Source organism: Microtus oregoni, unplaced genomic scaffold, assembly GCF_018167655.1.
Source record: "Microtus oregoni isolate MIOR12 unplaced genomic scaffold, Mior012 000006F_ref0000085, whole genome shotgun sequence".
NCBI classification, from domain to species: domain Eukaryota; kingdom Metazoa; phylum Chordata; class Mammalia; order Rodentia; family Cricetidae; genus Microtus; species Microtus oregoni.
In genome coordinates this window covers 49,421,619-49,440,575 of record NW_024543065.1, presented here as the reverse complement: position 1 = coordinate 49,440,575, position 18,957 = coordinate 49,421,619, and the positions used below count along the sequence as shown (strand labels likewise).

The window sequence follows — 18,957 nt, the reverse complement described above, 5'->3', positions numbered from 1 at the left end:
CGATCAGTATGTAATATATAGAGAAGAATAAAAAGGGAAAGAGAGGCATGCTAACAAGAAAAAGACTCAAGGTCCTACCGTGAATGATAATTTCAGGGTGAAAACTGTATGAGCTGCACTTACATGAAGGATTTTACATCTGTACATCAAGCAGATGGAATCAAAGCTGTTTAGAAACCAGCCATGTCCACAGTGAAACACGGGCAGACCCTTCTCCTGTCATTCTTCCTCACTTCAGGCAGCACTGGGCTTGGGTAAATTAGGTAAACAGGGAATGTATTTGAGCATACGAGATATTTTTCCCAATGAAAACAGGGCACCATTTTCACAGCAGACTCAGAGCCTACAAAAACTTGAGGATTCCTGAAATTAGTTCCCATGAATTTTGAGGGAAATATATATATATATATATATATATATATATATATATATATATATATATTTCAACAGCAATCTAAGCTCTTCAGGCCTTTGAATTTTTGTTTCCTAGATTAATGTGTTTATTTTCCTTTTAAGACAACCTCACTTTAATTCTTGGCCTTCCCCTGTATACACGTGTATCCCACGATTATAGAGGTGAGTCACCAGGCTGGCTGAACCTGAATAGTAAGAAACTAATCATTTTCACCACATAACTCTTCTCCATTTTGTACTCCATTGATAAACGAATGCCCCCACCCTGCTGTAGGATGAGAGGAGAGGCCACTCATTCATCACGGCCAGGAGACTGGGAGACTGGTCTTCGAACTGAATCGGTTGGAGACCTCACACTGATACTCTCCAGCATCCGTGCTACTGACAGGATCTATTCTGAGTCCACACTTTGTTGGGGACAGAGTCATCTTCTCTGTGAGCTGCAGATTCTCCTTATTGAAGATCCAACGGATGGAGACATCGGTGTCGGGTGAAATGCAAGTGAAGATCAAAGATCTACGTTCTGCGACTGTGGTGTTGGTGATTTGCACAAAGGGCTGTGTCACATTCTCTGTGAAGAAACAGAGGAGAATACTAAATGGGAGTCGTCCAGAGAGTTCAACCAGGCCCTCTTTAGTTCATATTTATAAAGCTACCAGTGGGAAAATTTTTGTACTGTGACTATAGACATATTTTGTGCTTTTAATCTGCCACCCAGGGACTGTATTGCCTGATTCAAGCACTGTTTCCTATATCTCCATTTCCCAATAATAGGACACACAGTGCTTGAACATGACCATGTCTGTGAGCTAAGCTTAGTTACAAGCCATGGTCTGACCTTGGGATGGGGAACTCCTCATATCATCAACATCTGTTCTATTTACCTGCAGAAAGAAATTCCCTAGGCTGGGCCCCTGAAGTGAAGGAAGAATCTGGAGTAACTGCCTCCTTTGTTTCTTTCCTTGGTGCCTTGACTTTTCATGGACCAGATACTTGTCTACTGAGCCTCAGGAGAAGGAGGTGCACTGGTGACCTACCTAACTACAGCTGTCATGGTAGTATACAGTTGACTCGACACTCTATGGGGTAGTCAGTCCCATGACTCATACAATCAGTAAAGTCACATTTCATGTTGTCTCTGACAGAAAATCTAAACAAACAGTTACAAAAACAACCTCCCCAATATCATACTGTATCCAATCCCGGGCAAAGTTTTAGAATCAGGGATTCATGGTGCTCTCTGTGAGGACCCCATGACTTCATCAGCCTGGGCCTGCCTGACTCCCATGGAGTATTTCTGGGGACATGTGCAAGATGAGAGATCCAAGTGTCTGGGTTGGAACTGACATCCTGGGACTGAATTTACCCAGTGCATGCCCTCCTCTCTGTAGGGGAGGTGTTCTGATCTATTACAGTTTGTCTAAACAATGTGTGTCCTGCAGTAGGGACCCAAACTCTAGTGGGAGACACAGTGCAGTGGTGGAAGAGGAGGCACAGCCCAGTCCTGACAGTTCAGTGTATGAAGTTAGCACAAGCCACACCCAGCAGTTGGAGACCATAGAGAATCACTTACTCTTTAAAGAAAATTCCACATATGCTTTTTGAATATCGAAATTTTTGTTTAAAACTTCTAGTGTGTACATTCCTGCATCTTTCTCAGTGACATTGTGGAGCACCAGAGATCCATTAAAGTACACCATTCCTCTTCTTTTGTGTGCAAGTCCCCAAGTGACAGAATGCATGGTTCTGACATATTCTACAATTCTAAGGACTGGCGTCCTATTCTTTGATTTGTACCAGAAAAAGGCATTCGCGTCTTCTGGAAGATTATGAACTTGAAGAAATATGCTTTCACCTTCAGCAGGATACTGAGGCAATGGCTGGATCATGAGTTGGGAAGAAGTGAGAGGATTACAGGACACAGAAAGGTAAGCTGGGAGGGAAAAGAGAAAAAAGTCATCACTGTGCTTAAGCAGATGGATTCATCAATCAGCCTATATTTGCAGGTGGGTATATGTCTATGCCCCTTAATGAAGGGCACAAACATGACCTCCTCCTTTCCAAAAGTGCCCCTGAAAGTGTCAGATCCTCTAAATGGAACTGTCCCCCTTGGGTGTCTACATAGCTTTTCCCTCACCGTCTTCAATAAAATACTACACACACTCCTAGACATGGGGTTGAGATGACGCCTGCCCTGAACTCAACAGGCCCCAAAATTTTCACTTTCCAGGTTTTTTCTTTTTGCAGGTGGAGTCAGAAAACTAAAGCTGATCTACAGTAATTTGTCTCTATGGGTGTCATACACTAAGTACTCAAACTTCCACCTGGGAAGACAGTGCAAACCGAAGGGAGGCTAAGCCATGTGTGTCTAAGCCCCACCCAGCACCGAACAATCTAAGAGAATCACTTACTCTCCACCTGGAGTTGCACAAGTGCCTCTTCGTTTCCTGTATCTGCTCTCAGGATTCGTAGTGTGTACAATCCACGGTCTTTCTGACTGACACCATGAAGCAGCAGGGATCCATCACTGTACAGCCTCTCCCTACCACTGTATGCAGGTCCCCATACAGTTGGTTTCCTGTCTGCTATATTTCGGATACCCAAAATGTTCTTGAAGTCAACCACTCCTTTGAACCAGACAAACTCTACAATATTTTCTGGGGGATTACGAACAAGTAGAAGAACATTTCTCCCTTCAACAACGCTGGGTGGCACTGATTCAATGGTGAACTGTGAAGAGGTACCAAGGCGCCCACACTTCCAAACGAAAGCTAGAAGGGAAGAGAGAGATCCTCCTAAGTTGAGCCTTTAGTATTTAACTAGAAAGAGGCCCTGTGTCCTGAGCAGCTGTGTCTATTGCTCAGCCTAATTTTGTTGGTGACTATCTCCCTATTCTACTTGGTGGATGTCAGCACATGATCTTCATATTCTCAGTGTTCCCACTTGTGATTTCCACTATATGCCTCTCTCCAGTTGTCATCAGTGCTCTGGCTTACTGCCCTGCTCTGAGTGGCACAAGGACTTGAAAGCAGTGCTTTGATCCCTGATCTCATATGAAGTGGATTGGTGTTGGGGTGATGGCTGTCCAACCTCTTCCTTTACAGACTCTCTGTCTTCACTCCTACTTTTGTTGTTCTATTCCTCTTGAGGTTGCAGTCAACATCTGAATTTCCCTTCTGGCTTTCTTTACTTCAGGTCCACTCAAACTGAGACATCATAAATTTTCTTCTATTTCTTCTATTTTTTTTAAATTTAAAAAAAATGATGCCTAGAAAAAAACTCAGATTCATGGGGAAATAGAATGAGTGAATGATGTCTCAGAACCCTATATAGATATGGACTTTAAGAAACTCAAAGGTGGGCTGGAGAAATGGCTCAGTGGTTAAGAGCATTGCCTGCTCTTCCAAAGGTTCTGATTTCAATTCCCAGCAACCACATGGTGGCTCACAACCATCTGTAATGAGGTCGGGTGTCCTCTTCTGGCCTGCAGACATACACACAGACAGAATATTGTATACATAATAAATAAAATAAAAAAAAGAAACTCAAAGGTTAGGAATACAGTATTAGTAATTCCGTTTGCTTTAATTTTTCACACTTGTTTACAGGTTATACTAGTGTGTGAATAGTGAAAGGGCTTGTCATGGGGGGAGGGTCAGGACACAGTACTTAAGTGGCCGTCAAAGGACTTCTGTTCATTGGTCTCAGCTTGCTAGACAATGAAGCAAAGACTTATATCCAGGGAACCATGTCAGTGATCCACACCAGCTTGATTTTTTTGGCAGTCAAGCTGAGAGCACCAGTCTTCAGAATATTGTGGCCATGTTTACTAACTTTGTGCAAGATTAAGGTAGCACCCTCCCTTTTTAACATTCAATGAGAGCATCATAATCCTGAACCTCTCTCCCACTCTGTATCTTCCCCTTACAAACACTGGCACTGCTTTCATGTCCTTGTGCCACTCAGGGAACCCCAGATAAAATGTCAGTACTCTCCCTCTCAAACACTTTCAAGTCCTGGTCTCCTCATCTGTGACCTGTGATGTGGTACACCTTTGAAGAGGAGTACAGAGGAAGCCTTCATTATCTACATAGACTTATCTGTCATCCCTCTGAGGTACTTCTGCTCCAGCTCAGCTCCTAAACTCTGCTGCCCTTTCCCCATATCCCATATGAGTTGAGCCTCTTCCCAGGAAAGAGCATCTCCCATATTCCCTTGGGCTGAGGGTGGGTCTGTGTTCAAAGCATGGCTTTCAGTGCTACCCCATGTTCTTTTCCCATTCTCTCCTTATGTTTCTCTCCTCTAGAACAGAATGAGAATCAAGGGCAAGGACCATTCCTGTAACATGAGATAATAGAAGCTGACCCTAGAACTGCATACTCCTATGTCCTGGCCTAGGCTTGTCAGCACCAAAAAAGGGAAAATCTGCGCAACTGTGTGGCAAAGAAACCTGGCATAGTGCCCAGTCTTCCCTGTGTTTTCATTGCTCTGGAAACATGGAATTTGCTCCCAGCAGGAAGAGAACAAAACTGCCCTTGAAGTACAAAGGTACCAGGTGAGTGATGTGTGGGGAAAAGAACAAAATTGTTCTTACTAGAGTCACCATCAGACTGGGTTCTGACCGAGGTCAAAGGCCCAAGATTTGTCAAGAATCTCACATCTTGGGTGTATGGGAGGAGATGACCTGACTCCAGAAAAAGGCTCTGAGATCCTTCATCCTGTGCAAAATTGTCCATTTTGTGGGAACAAGACCATGTTCCCACATCCTCTGTTTGTTGAACTGTATAATGGGTCTGCCCCTGTGCTCCATGGTCTTTCTGAGAGGCCTTGGACCTCTATATAGTTGATTCCCCTTGGATACCATGAATTTCCCAAAGGAAATACAAAAAGTGAAAAACAGAACATGATCTCCTGGCAATGTAGCAGACACATTAAGCAGTCAGTAGGTCTAAGAACGCTGTGACCATGATTTCCAGGTCTGTACAAGCAGGGATGAAACAAGACTACAACGTAAGTTCTTGGTTAGGGCACATACTTTTCTGCCAGTTCACTGTGTGTCCTGATGACATCTCTGGTGATCACTGGCAGAACTGTAGCTCCTGTCTCGAAAATAGCCATTTCCCAAGAGAATTCCCCAAGCTGGACCCAGGAGACAAACACTTTTCAGGACAATCTGTGTTCTCAGTCCTCCTCCTTAGGGACCATGACTTTAATGTGAAATCTCATATGCCCAACAAGACAGTTAGTTAATGGCCTAGACAGCTATTGACCTATGATTTCCATGCTGACTCTCTGAAGAAGTTGGCCAAGGAATATAGCCCAACCAAGGCTCTCAGGAGAATACACTGTCTAGTTCCACACATCACAACACTTTACATACTAGGGAACACTGCTGCCCTCTGCCATCAGGAATTCAAAACACTTATAAAATGCTTCTCCTATAGCAATACTGACGAATATCTTGCATATCATCATAGAACCTTCCTCTGGTGATGGATGGAGACAGAGACAGAGACCCACACTGGAGCACTGGACTGAGCTCCCAAGGTCCCGATGAGGAGCAAAAGGAGGGAGAACATGAGCAAAGAAGTCGGGACCACGAGGGGAGCACCCACACACTGAGACAGTGGAGCTGATATATTGGGAGCTCACCAAGGCCAGCTGAACTGTGACTGAAAAAGCATGGGATAAAACTGGACTCTCTGAGCATGGCGAACAATGAGGGCTGATGAGAACCCAAGGACAATGGCACGGGGTTTTGAACCTACGTAATGTGCTGGCTTTGTGGGAGCCTAGCCAGTTTGGATGTTCACCTTCCTAGAAATGGACGGAGGGGGGAGGACCTAGGACTTACCACAGGGTAGGGAAATCTGACTGCTCTTTGGGCTGGAGAGGGAGGGTGAGAGGAGTGGGGGGAGGGGGAGAAGGGTGGGAGGAGGGGGAGAAGGGTGGGAAGGGTGGGAGGAGGGGGAGGGAAATGGGAGGCTGGGAGGAGGAGGAAATTTGTTTTTTTTTCTTTTCTCAATAAAAAAAAATGGAAAAAAAAATAAAATGCTTCTCATGGACACCTGAAGTTGTGTCTGAGACAGAAGTCTGAAGGCAGAGCATGCTAGTGCTCACACCTCTATGAGGATCCCATGTTTTCCACAACCAAGTACAACATTGATTCCCTCAGAGTTTTTCTCAAGGAAACATTCCTGGTAAGAATCCCTAGAGTCTATACAGAGCCTGATATCCTTGGCTGTGTTACCCACCATGCATCCACCTGTGTACAAGATAAAGTCAAATGAAGCATTCTGATCTATTGCTATTATTGTACATCATTTGTATACTGAGCCAAATGCTCAAACCCCAACACAGGGACACAGTGAATAGGGAAGTTAGGCACAGACCACTCTTCTGTATGTGTCCAGTGAAATGAACCTCACCTAGCTCACAGAGTTCACAGTGAATCACTTACCGTGCACTTTGAGGTACTCGGATGTTATTGATGTCCTAGTTCCATGACTATTATAAGTTCGTAGAGTATAGAATCCGGTGTCCGTCGGGTTGACATTTTTTATCAGCAGGGATCCATTGCGATATATTGTCTCTCTACCACTGTACATAGGACCTGGCCTACTCAAATTTAAGAGCGGTGCAATTGCTCCAATTCCTTGTGTTGTATTTCTTAGACCTTTGAACCAGGCTATGGTTGTAGTATTCTCTGGCAGATCATTGACATGGAAAAAGATGTCATCTCCTTCAGCAGCTAGGGCTGGCACTTTTTCAATAGTCATATGGGCATTTGTGGACAGATGCCAGGAGCTTAAAAGGGAGACTAGAAGGGAATTGAGAAAAACCAATATAAGGCATGTGTGATCATCACTCAGCTTTGTTTTGTGAGTAGGGCTGTGCCAAACTTCCTTTGAGGACATGAGCAGCATGACTTCCATTGATTCCCTTCAGTGTCTGAGTGTGTCAGTAACTCTCTTAGAAATTATCTGCTCATGTGTCTGCCTTGTTTCCCACTCAGTGTCCCATATCCCTCCTTATACAGTATACTTCGTGTGAAGAGCAATGCTGCTCTGACTTCCTCTTCTGGAGAGTTCATGTTCTGATTTTGTGTCTGTTCCCTTTGTGATTCTCGTCAATTCATGACTTCATCAGACATACTGACATCAGATACACTAAAAGCAGTGCTTTTTGTTTGTTTCTTTGTTTTTGTTTTTGGATTTGGTTTTTGTTTTAGTTTCAGGGTTTTATTTTTGTTTTTTGTTTGTTTTTTGTTTGAGACAGGGTTTCTCTTTGTGGCGCTGGCTGTCCTAAAACTTGTTCTCTAGGCAGGCTGGACATCAAACCTCAGAAATCATCTACTCTGCTTCCCAAGTCTTGTATTCCCAAGGCTGAACTACCACTGCCTAGCAAAACCAGGAATTTGTAAGGGCAGGATTAGTCTAAACATTTTGGGAGGTTCTGTTCCTGAAAATGACCAAAATACAAGTAGATAAAGAAAAAAGGAAGGATGGAAAGAGAAATGTGTCTCCATTGATTTTTTCTTCATAAGTCCTAGGTTTGGAGCTTTTGGCAATAATTATATTCAGGTGTAAAATAAATAAATGAATTTACACTTCATGAATTTATGTGTGTATTTGTGAAGGTTGCTGACTCCTTGGGCAAATATAAATATGGATGTCACAAATCTGTATGGGGGCACATGTGTTAGACTATACATGTGTGGGTACTTGACACAGCACCAATGTGGAGGGCAGGGTAGAGCCTGCAGGTGTCTGTTCTCTCCATCTACTGTGTGGGAGCTAAGATTTGTTTTCAGGTTGTCAAATCTTTACACACTGAAACATCTTGCTAACCCACCAATTTGATTTCTATTTGAAAGGTCATGCTGTAATGGTTGAAAACGGCTGTCTTAAGGACAGTGCAGTCAATAAAATCCACTATGAATGTGGTGTCCTTTTCTCTTAATATTATCACCTCCTGTCCCCTGAGAACTCCAAGCTGCTGAGCCCCTGTCCCTCACTGTACCCTCAGCACCTTAACTAAAAACAGACACCTTGAGTCTCCTCCCAAGATCCTGTCCTCTTTATCAGACTCCTGGCTACCACTGAGAGGCCCTGCCCACACACTGAGAAAGTGGGTACACTTACCTGTGAGAGAAGTCCCACACACACTGAGAAAGTGGATACCCTTAACTTTGAGCAGAAGTCCCACACACACTGAGAAAGTGTGTACCCTTACCCATGAGCAGAAATTCCCCCACACATTGAGAAAGTGGGTACACTTACCCATGACCAGAAGTCCCCAACACACTGAGAAAGTGGGTACACTTACCTGTGAGCATAAGTCCCCCCACACACTGAGAAAGTGGGTACCCTTACCTGTGAGCAGAAGTGCCACACACACTGAGAAAGTGGGTACCCTTACCTGTGAGCAGAAGCCCCTGCCAAGGAGTACTCCCCTTGCAGAGGAGCACAGTGGACTCCTCCATTAATCTCACTCGCTGTTCTTCCTCTGAGAACAGTCTCAGCTCCAACACAAAACTCAGGCTCTGCTGTTCTTCCTCCTTCTGGGATGAGATTCTTCTCAGACAGGAGCACTTTCCAGAATCCAATGGGCTTTAAGTGGTAGGGTTTGAGTTCAAGGCACTGCTCAAGTCCTTCCACTCTCAGTGCTACCCCACAGCATGCCTCTCAACTTCCCTTTATGTTTCTCCATCAAGCAAGTCATTGAGCAACAATGCGGATAAGCATTCACATGCCCTCAGAGAACAATGGCTCATCCTAGGGATGACACCTGTTGTGTCCTTGCCTTGGGTCTGTCAGCACCAAAGAGGGAGCCTCCATCATTGTCTATGTGTCCTTATGACACAGCGACCACGCTGAGCACCCAGTCTACCCTGTGTTCTCAATGCTCATGGAATGAGGTATTTACATAATCACTGCAGGAAGGAGACAGAAATGTCTTTGAGGAATGGAAAGCGATCAGCTGAGTGATGACTAGGGATGAAGATCGGTGCTTTATCACTACTGTCACCAGTCAAATTAATTCTCCAGGAATGAAGCCCAAGAGCAGTTATGTTTCATGTGCTCATTGTTGGGGAAGAGGTGACCTGTGTGTTCTTGAAAGGACTGTAAGCTCCCTCTTCCTGTGGAGGGTTTCAAGACTACATTATGTGTTGGGTACATTATGTGCACATGTCCTCTCTGATTTTCCTGAGTCACCTCAGCCCTTTTCTAGATTATTTCCAGGTGCTAATCTTGGCTTCCCCATTGTGAGATGCCAGGAGGGAGCATAACTTCATGGGCCCGGGTATTTGTGTGCCCACTCGGGGTTGGGAGTAAAGTTGCTGAGACCATGCCTAGCCTGGCTCTTCCTGCCTGGGTATGTGGTGGGATCAGGTCTACTATAAAGGGGAGGTTTTGAAATACCAGTTTCTGGGCTGTGCCGCCAGCACAACCTCTGACTCTTTTGGGAGACAGAGCATTTGGATGGGGTTTGTGAGCTGATTGCTGCAGCTTGCTTGCTGGCAACATGGACCAGTTTTGTGCTTGGAAGTGGGGGAGTGTACTTGGCTCTCAGAGGCACAAGTGGCTCTACCATGATGGGCTGGGTGGAGCAAACCCGCAGTACCTGTATTTGACCTAGGATTGTCACAGCTTAGATTCTTAAGCTCTTAGCATTTTAAAAGCACAAAGCATTTTCTTTGTGTTTTCTTTTATTTTTAACTGTGAAGGAGCTAAGTACACAGACACAATTCATTGTATGTGCTGCTAAGCTAAGCCAGCATGTATATTATAAAGGTATCTTGACTTCAGAATTTGGATCTAAGGATATGGTGCTTTGGAAAAGAGGTTCTTCTTTTGTTTTCACAGAAGATTAGAACCTGTGCATTGCTTCTACACCGATATGGTTTCATGAAACTAGACCCCCTAAAAGGTTGCTGTGAACACCCCCACAAAGAAAATGCTTTACCCAATTGCTGACTGAGATGAACCTAGCACACAGGATACACCATGAAGGACCTGATTAATAGTGCCCCCATACAGCAGGAAGCAGTTTGGAGAGAAAAAATGTGCCCATATTCCCAAATATTGTTTATAAATGTTCTTTTACATTTAAAGGAGAATATGATATAGATATGAATAATTTACATTGGTATAAATCTTGATTTATTGATACAAATTTAAGGTCAATTTTGTTATATTATATGTATTTCTGATCTTGATTAAGGTATTGTGTTTGTGTAGCTCATTTAAAAATGTAATGTATAATTAATAAATATACGTTAATAGATAATCATCTATAATAGTCAAGTTTGTAGTCGTTATATTTTCTAGATGTGCATAGATATATTTCAGATAGGTATTTTTCATATCTTTCAAAGACTACAGAATATGGCATTTAAAATGTTTTAATAACTTAGGGCTTTTCATGACAATAAGACGCATCTGCTCCCGGCAGCACCAGCTACTTCAAGAGGAAGATGGGCATTAAAGAGGCTCCTTATGGAGTTTGCTAGCCATTTGGGCAAAAAACTGCTCTTGCTGAACTGCTTTACTGGACATGCAAAACCCACAGAGAAATGACTGCTGAAGTTGCCTAAAGGTGAGATGATCCTTTGGGGTTTTTACTTCATAAAAAAGTCTGTGAGACATTCTACAGGACACAGAAAAAAGTGACTGAGCTGTCTTTGAAATTTCCTGCTTCATGAAAAAGTCTGCTGGATACTATGGGCTTGTAGGTTGAAGATGGATGCCCCAATGGTATAAAAAAAAAAAACTTTGGGTGATTATACAGGCAGTGAGATGTCTCTGTCAATTCTAGAGTTTTGGAAATTACTTGCAATGTACTTCCTGTTTACTTAGGCAATATTTTATCCTTCTGGAGTCTTTGATGGAGTTGAAGAATTTATAGGTATAGTTATTGTTTTCCCTTAGTTATGATAAAATATAAAGCAGATATAAATATTGTAACTGTAATTCTTGCTTGGTACCTGTTTTTTATATATAATTTTACTATGTTAAAGTTAAAGCCTTCCTTTTTGTTTAAGCAGAAAAGGGGAAATGGTGTAGGAGTTCCTTCTGTGTATGTTGCTTTCATTGGATAATGAATAAAGAAACTGCCTTGGCCTAGTTGGTAGGGCAGAACTTAGGTAGGCGGAGAAGACAGAACTGAATTCTGGGAGAAAAAAAGCAGAGTGAGAGAGCCACTATGGAGCCGCCAGGTCAGACATGCTGAATCTTTCCTGGTAAGCCATGACCTTGTGGTGATATAGAGATTAATAGAAATGGGTTAAATCAATATGTGAGAGTTAGCCAATAAGAGGCTAGAGATAATGGGCCAGGCAGTGATTTAATTAATACAGTTTCTGTGTGGTTATTTTGGGTGTAAGCTAGTCAGTCTGCCAGGATGGAACAAAGGCCCGCTCTCCCTGCAACAGGTCACCTTGGGTGGCAGTCATTCATTTCCATATTACATACTCATGGGGTCCTTGTTTCAGTTGTAACACAGAATGAGAGTCCGGTTGCCCTCTCACAGTTTCAGCCTATCACCTTCCAAGAAGCTATGGCCATTTATCCCCCATAGGTAGGTTTTACTCTGACACTCGTACACATGCTCTGAGGCTGACATCCTCAAGCTCCGTGGGGTTAGAATCGTTACATTGATGGTGGCTTGGGTAACAATGATATAAAGACAACAAAGAGAAGATGGTCCTTTGTGTGACCTCTGACACTTGGAAAGACCTCTTTCAATCACGGTTGGTCTTTCTAACATCCACACCCAATCCATGTACTTAGAGAACTAGGCAGAAGATGAGTCACAGTCAGATGCTGAACGTCCTCAATACTCAGAGATGGTAGGTCTCTTCTGCTGTGAGGGAGAAACTTTGTTTGACATGTGTGAGATGAGCTACAGAGCTTGCTGATACAGACTTAAGATCTGGATTCAGATGTTTATTTTCTCTTCTGTACGTCACTAAGTCACTGCCTGCCTTGCACCAAAGAGTGTTGTATCCCTCCTGGTGTACTTATATCCACTGCTGGGCCTGGACCAGTGCCCTCCCAGGCAATGATGTTTAAGGAAATCCTAAATAGGACAGAATATGACTCCTTATTTAGCTTCCCTAAGAAACACCCACAAACAGTTCTCAGGATTTATGGATAGAAATCTTACACATGAGACCAGAGTGGGTCTGACATTCAACTAAATGACCAGACTGGATCACAACATGGGCCAATCTTTCCAGGTGTTTGATGGTGACTGAGATAAGGCATGGATCCCCAAAATTAAAGGATGAGTCACAGAATGACCTGGGGGAGAGAAGACAATGGGTTAAGGGTGAGCTTGAATAAGAACAATTGTCTTGGCTTGTGATGTTGTTTTGTATAGGTAAGAGCCATAGCAAGGTTATTCCTGAAAGGCAGCTTGCTGTATCATTTCTTTCACTTTATCTTTCTTTCTTCCTTCATGTCTTCCTTCCTTACTTCTTTCCTTTGTTCTCACATGTATGGTTATTTTTACAACATGTATATCTGTGAACCACAAGTATGCCCTATGTCACCATAAGCTAGAAGAGAGCATTGAATACCCTGGAAATGGCAATAACAGATTGGTTATGAAAAGGCATGGATTGCTGAAAACAGGACTTGGGTCTGATACAAGAGTACCACTTGTATCACTAAGCCATCTCTCCAGCACTCACAGGAAAATGTTTTCAGAGGCAGATCTGACTGGTAGAAGTCAGTGAGCAAGAACTTGCTGTGACTATGCCTGGACAGGCCAGGTGTGTTTGGCAGATATGGATTTGAAATTTAGGATTCTAATACTCTCCATATGAGACCTTTGTTCCTAATACCCACGATCTAAGCCCAATCCCCAAAATTATTTTTGCTTTGAAGAGTACAATGTGGTACAATGACAGGAAGACCCTAAAGCTTGAAATCACTGACTCCCTGAGCAGAGAGACCTGTGTTGTATGCAGGATCTTTTGGAAGGTACAAAGCAAAGAACTTTCCTTTGCCTTTCTGGAGTAGTGATAGCAGCATGCCAGAAAACACACAAAATTTCCTGACCTATAACTGAGCTATGGAATCCTAGAATTTGCCAGAAATTATCTAGAGGTGGGTAGGTTAGGTCTATAATCAAAGCTAACTCTCTATTGTTTTTAATTCATAGAGCAGACATCTTCTCAAGCTTTTAATTGCCAAAATCAGGTAGAGTCTGTGAAAAGAAGCTGCTCCTTCTTCACATATACCTGAGAAGGTCACCATGGCAAAGACATTAGATACGTGCTTGTACACAGACAGCTTCTCTGTCACTCATGGTCTGTGAGACAGATGTACACACTATGCTTCTGTTGTCTCCTTTCCAGTAATAACACATATTGTTAATGAATGTTGCCATAGTAACAAGAAAGCCTCAGATATGAACATGACAGCTGTCCAAGTGAGCACCATCTGTTACTACTTGCCTGCGGAAGAGAATTTGATAGACTCAATCCCTGAGGACATGAAGCCATCAGGAGGTCTCATATCTTCTGTCCCTCCATTAGGGTTCCCTGACATTCCTGTAAAGTTTTATAGGCCTATCAGAACGGTTTGCTAAGGGCCGGGATACTGGAACAGCTGGTTTCTACATGATGATACTCAGAAAAAGATGTCCAGTTGATTAGTGAATGCCTAGGGACTGGATGAAGTCCCTGGAGCTGGAATTGGGTAACTTTATGAAGCCATTTCACATAGGTGCTGGGAACTGAACTCATGACTTCTGAAAGAGCACCTTGTGGTATTAAACACTGGGCCATGTCTCCAGCTATCCTTTCTCATTCTCTTCCTTTTTTCCTTTGAAGTTCTAATCAATCCCTATTCACTTTCTAGATGCCAAATTCCTGTCTGCCTTTGGGTGCATTGAAATTAGAGCTTTGGTAGGACAGAATGCTGCTGCTGTTTTGGAATGCTCCAGTGCCTGGAAAGGCTCACACACAAGTGGAAGAATGAACGAAAGAATGAATGAAGATACAGGGCACTGATTTAAAGAATCTTGTGTTGGCAGATAAGAAAATAGGCAAAAGCCACAGATTGACTATTAATTTACAGTTACTTATGAATTTTAGTTATCTGCATGAAAGAGAAAGAACATGTGTGTTTACTCATGCATGCATCAGTGTATGGGTAAAAAAAAAGTGAGAAAATGTTACTGCACTTATATGGAGCTTAGGTGGCATGAGAGAGTTTGTTCTCCACCAAATTGAATCTAGGATTGAAATCAGCATAACAGCCTTGACAGCAAGTGTCTTTACACACTGAGCCATTTCTGTGGCCCACCCTTCTCTAATTTTCATTTAGAGGGAGATGCTGCCATAGATGGGAACATCAGTTTTCAGAAAATAATGGCCAATGATAATAAATCTGGGGTAGAAAACAATCTGGTTCACCTTCTTTTACTGTTTCCAGTTCACCATGGGCTTCTTGCTGCTGAGACTCTGTCCCTCTCTGTCTTCTCCCTTTGGTTACAAAGACAAACCTTAGTCTCCACTCAAGCTTCAATCTTACAAGACTCCAGACATACTCTGAGTTCTCATCCATTGTCAAGACATGGTCCCTGCTACTTTGTGTTAAAATACATGTTTGAAGCTCTATCCCACATTCCCACAGCCTTAGGTTACATGTCCTGCAGCTCACTCTTGGAAAAAGAATGTAGGCGTTATCTGTGCTGTGACCTAACTACTCTCAGTTTATAACACCTGGTTCCTCCATGATCCTGGTCACATATCTTACATTGAATTAAACACAACATGAAATTTACCTCTGCCCCTATAAGGTTATAGAAGATCAGATGTTTCTCTTTTGCCAGAAATCAGGAGAAGACTGTTCAATGATGTTGCCCAAAAATGGAGAGTGCCCTCTCAAAAAAGGCATTGAGTCTACAATTTCTTTTGGAAAGATTACCATTTTTGTTATGTTGATCCTACCTATCTAAGAGTATGGAAAAGCTTCCCATTTTCTGATATCTTCTTCGATTTCTTTCTTCAAAGACTTAAAGTTCTTGTCATACAGGTCTTTCACTTGTTTTGTTAGGGTTACCTCAAGATATTTTATATTCTTTATGGCTATTGCAATGGGTGATGTTTATCTGATTTCTTTCTTAGCTTTTTTATCATCTGTATATAGAAGGGTTACAGATTTTTTTAGTTATTCTGGTGTTTTGTTGGTATGGGACAATGATCTCTATTCTATCAATTATATTTTTAAATAAACACTGATTGTCCAGTAGCCAGGCAAGAAGTATAGGTGGGACAACCAGACAGGAAATAGAGGCAGGTCAATGAGAACAGCAGTATTCTGAGAAGAAGGAAGTCCTAGTTGGCAGGCATCATGACCCAGCCACAGAAGAAATAAGATGTGACTACTTCACTGAATAAAATGCTAAGCCACGTAGCTAGCATAGACAAGAATAATGGGCTAATTTAAGTTATAAGAGTTAATAAGAAGCCGGGGTTAATGGGCCAATCAGTTTATATTTAATGTAGACCTCTGTGTGATTTCTTTGGAATTTAATGACTGTAGGAACCAGGCAGGACAGAAACCCTGACAACATTACTAAAGGAGTTATCAACTGTAGGAGTTCCCTGGTAGAATTTTTGAAATCACTTATGAATACTATCATATCTTCTGCAATAATGAAAGTTTGACTTCTTCCTTTCCAATTTGTAGCCACATGATCTGCTTTTGTCTTATTGCCCCAGCAAGAATTGCCAGTACTATATTGAATAAATATAAAGAAAGAGGACAGTCTTTTATTGTTCCTGATTTTAATGGAATTGTTTTGAGTTTATCTCCATTTAATTTGATGTTGACTGTCAGCTTGTTTTAACATTGCTTTTATTATGTTCAGATATGTTACTTTTATCCCTGATCTCTCCAAGACCTTTTTTAAATTTTTTGGTTTTTTTTATTTAAGTCACTGCTTGGCCCATTATCTCTAGCTTCTTATTGGCTAACTCTTACATCTTAATTTAAACCATTTTCATTAATCTGTGCATCACCATGAGGTCATGGCAAGCTGACAGATAACATCAAATTAAATGAAGAGAAAGTCAAAGCAATTCTGGGACACCATGAAAAGAACAAACCTAAGAATATGTATAATAGAAGGAGGAGGAGGAGGAGGAGGAGGAGGAGGAGGAGGAGGAGGAAGGGAGAAGGAGGAGAAGAAGGAGGAGGAGGAGGAGGAGGAGGAGGAGGAGGAGGAAGGGAGAAGGAGGAGAAGAAGGAGGAGGAGGAGGAGGAAGGGAGGAGGAGGAGGAGGAGGAGGAGAAGAAGAAGAAGAAGAAGAAGAAGAAGAAGAAGAAGAAGAAGAAGAAGAAGAAGAACTCTAACTCTCATGGGCACAGAAAATATATTCAACAAAATCATAGAAGAAAAATTTCCCAACTTCTCAATGGAAACCATGAAAACCAGAATGTCCTGGACAAATGTGCTGCAGAGACTAAAAGACCATCGATGCAAGCCCAGACTACTATACCAAGCAAAGCTTTCAAAATCACCATCAATGGAGTAAACATGATATTCCGTGACAAAAGAAGATTTAAACAATACATATTCACATTTCATCCCTATAGAAAGTACTAGAAGGAAAACCCTAACCCAGGAAAGCAAATAATACCCAAAAGAATTTAGGTAACCAATAACCTCACACTAGCAAACCCCAAAGAAGGGAAACATACAAACACTACAATCGAAAAATCACAGGAATTAACAATCACTGGTCATTAATATCTCTTAGTACCAATGGACTCAATTCACCTATAAAAAGACACTAAGTGCCTACATAAAAAAACAAACAAACAGAAGCAGACTCACCCAGAAGGAATAGATGACAGGAAATAATTAAACTGAGGATTGAAATTAATAAAATAGAAACAAAGAAACAGTACCAAGAATCAATGAAGTAAAGAGCTGGTTCTTTGAGAAAATAGACAAGATAGATAAACCCTTATCCAACAGACAGAAAACATCCAAATCAACAAAATCATAAATGAAAAGGGAGACATAACAACAGACACCAAGGATATCCAAAGAAGTATTAGGTCATACTACAAATTGCTGCAAAACCTGCCTGTGATCAAGTCAGCTTCAACCCAAAGATGCAGGGATGGTTCAAATAAAAAATTCTACCAATGTAATCTCCCATATAGATAAACTGAAAGAAAAAAACCATATGAACATCTCATTAGATGCTGAAAAAGCATTAGACAAAATCCAACACACCATCATGTTAAAGGTCTCAGAGAGATCAGGGATACAAGAAACACATCTAAACATAGTAAAAATAATATACAGCAAACTGACAGCCAACGTTAAATTAAATGGAGAGAAACTCAAAATGATTTCACTAAAATCAGGAACAAAACAAGGCTGTCCACTCTCTTCATATACATCCAACATAGCTCTTGAAGTTCTGGGTAGAGCAATAAGACAACAAAATGAGATCAAGGGGATACAAATTGGAAAGGAAGAAATTAAACTTTCACTATTGGCAGACAATATGATAGTACATACAGGGACCCCAAAAACTCTAACAGGGAACTCCTCCAGCTGATAAATACCTTCAGTAACTTGTCAGGATACAAGATCAACTCAAAAAAATGTCAGTAGCCCTCTTATATTCAAATGATAAAGAAGCTGAGAAAGAAATCAGAGAAACATCACCCTTCACAATAGCCACAAATAGCATAAACTATTTGGGGTAACACTAACCAAAGAAGTGAAAGACCTACTCAACAAGTCTTTGAAGAAAGAAACTAAAGATGGTACCAGAAAATGGAAAGATCACCCATGCTCTTGAATATGTGGAATCAACATAATAAAAATAGCAATCCTACAAAACACAATCTGTAGATTCAATGCAATTCCCCATCAAATCTCAACACAATACATCACAGATCTTGACAGAACAATAGTCAACTTCATATGGAAAAACAAAAAACCCAAGATAACCAAAACAATCCTTTACAATAAAGCAACTTCTAGAAGCATCACCATCCCTGAAACTAATGATTCAATTAGTTTCAAGCTAATGAAAAGTAATGAAAACAGCTTGGTATTGCCATAAAAACAGAGTGATTGACCAATGAAATTGAATCAAGGACATGGATATTAATCTACACAATTATTAACACCTAGTTTTTAACAAAGCTAAAATTATACATTGGAAAAAAGAGAACATCTTCAAGAAATGGTACTGGCATAACTGGCAGTCAAGAGGTAGAAGAATGCAAATAGATCCATATCTATCCCCATGCATAAAACTCAAGTCCCAATGGGTTAAAGACCTCATTATAAATCTGACCACACTAAACATAATAGAAGAGAAAATGGGAAGCATCCTTCAATGCATGGGCACAGGAGGCCACTTCCTAAATATAATACCAAAAGCACAGGCACTGAGAGCAAAAATAAAGAAATGAGACCCCCTGAAACTGAGAAGCTTCTGTAAAGCAAAAAACACAGTCAATAATACAAAAAGGCAGCCTACTAAATGGGA

The 18,957-nt window shown here is 41.6% G+C and overlaps 1 protein-coding gene across 1 annotated transcript in view; it reads right to left on the bottom strand.

Annotated features, from left to right (window-relative positions):
- Positions 1–713: 713 nt before the first annotated feature.
- Positions 714–18,957, bottom strand: part of LOC121449920 (pregnancy-specific glycoprotein 22-like) — an 80,116-nt gene continuing 61,872 nt past the window's right edge. Inside the window, exons 6-9 of the mRNA XM_041654582.1 lie at positions 6,875–7,234; positions 2,826–3,185; positions 1,988–2,347; positions 714–985 (exon numbers count right to left, since the gene is read on the bottom strand). Of these exons, the coding sequence (XP_041510516.1) occupies positions 714–985; positions 1,988–2,347; positions 2,826–3,185; positions 6,875–7,234 (1,352 nt within the window). The remainder of the gene's footprint in view (positions 986–1,987; positions 2,348–2,825; positions 3,186–6,874; positions 7,235–18,957) is intronic.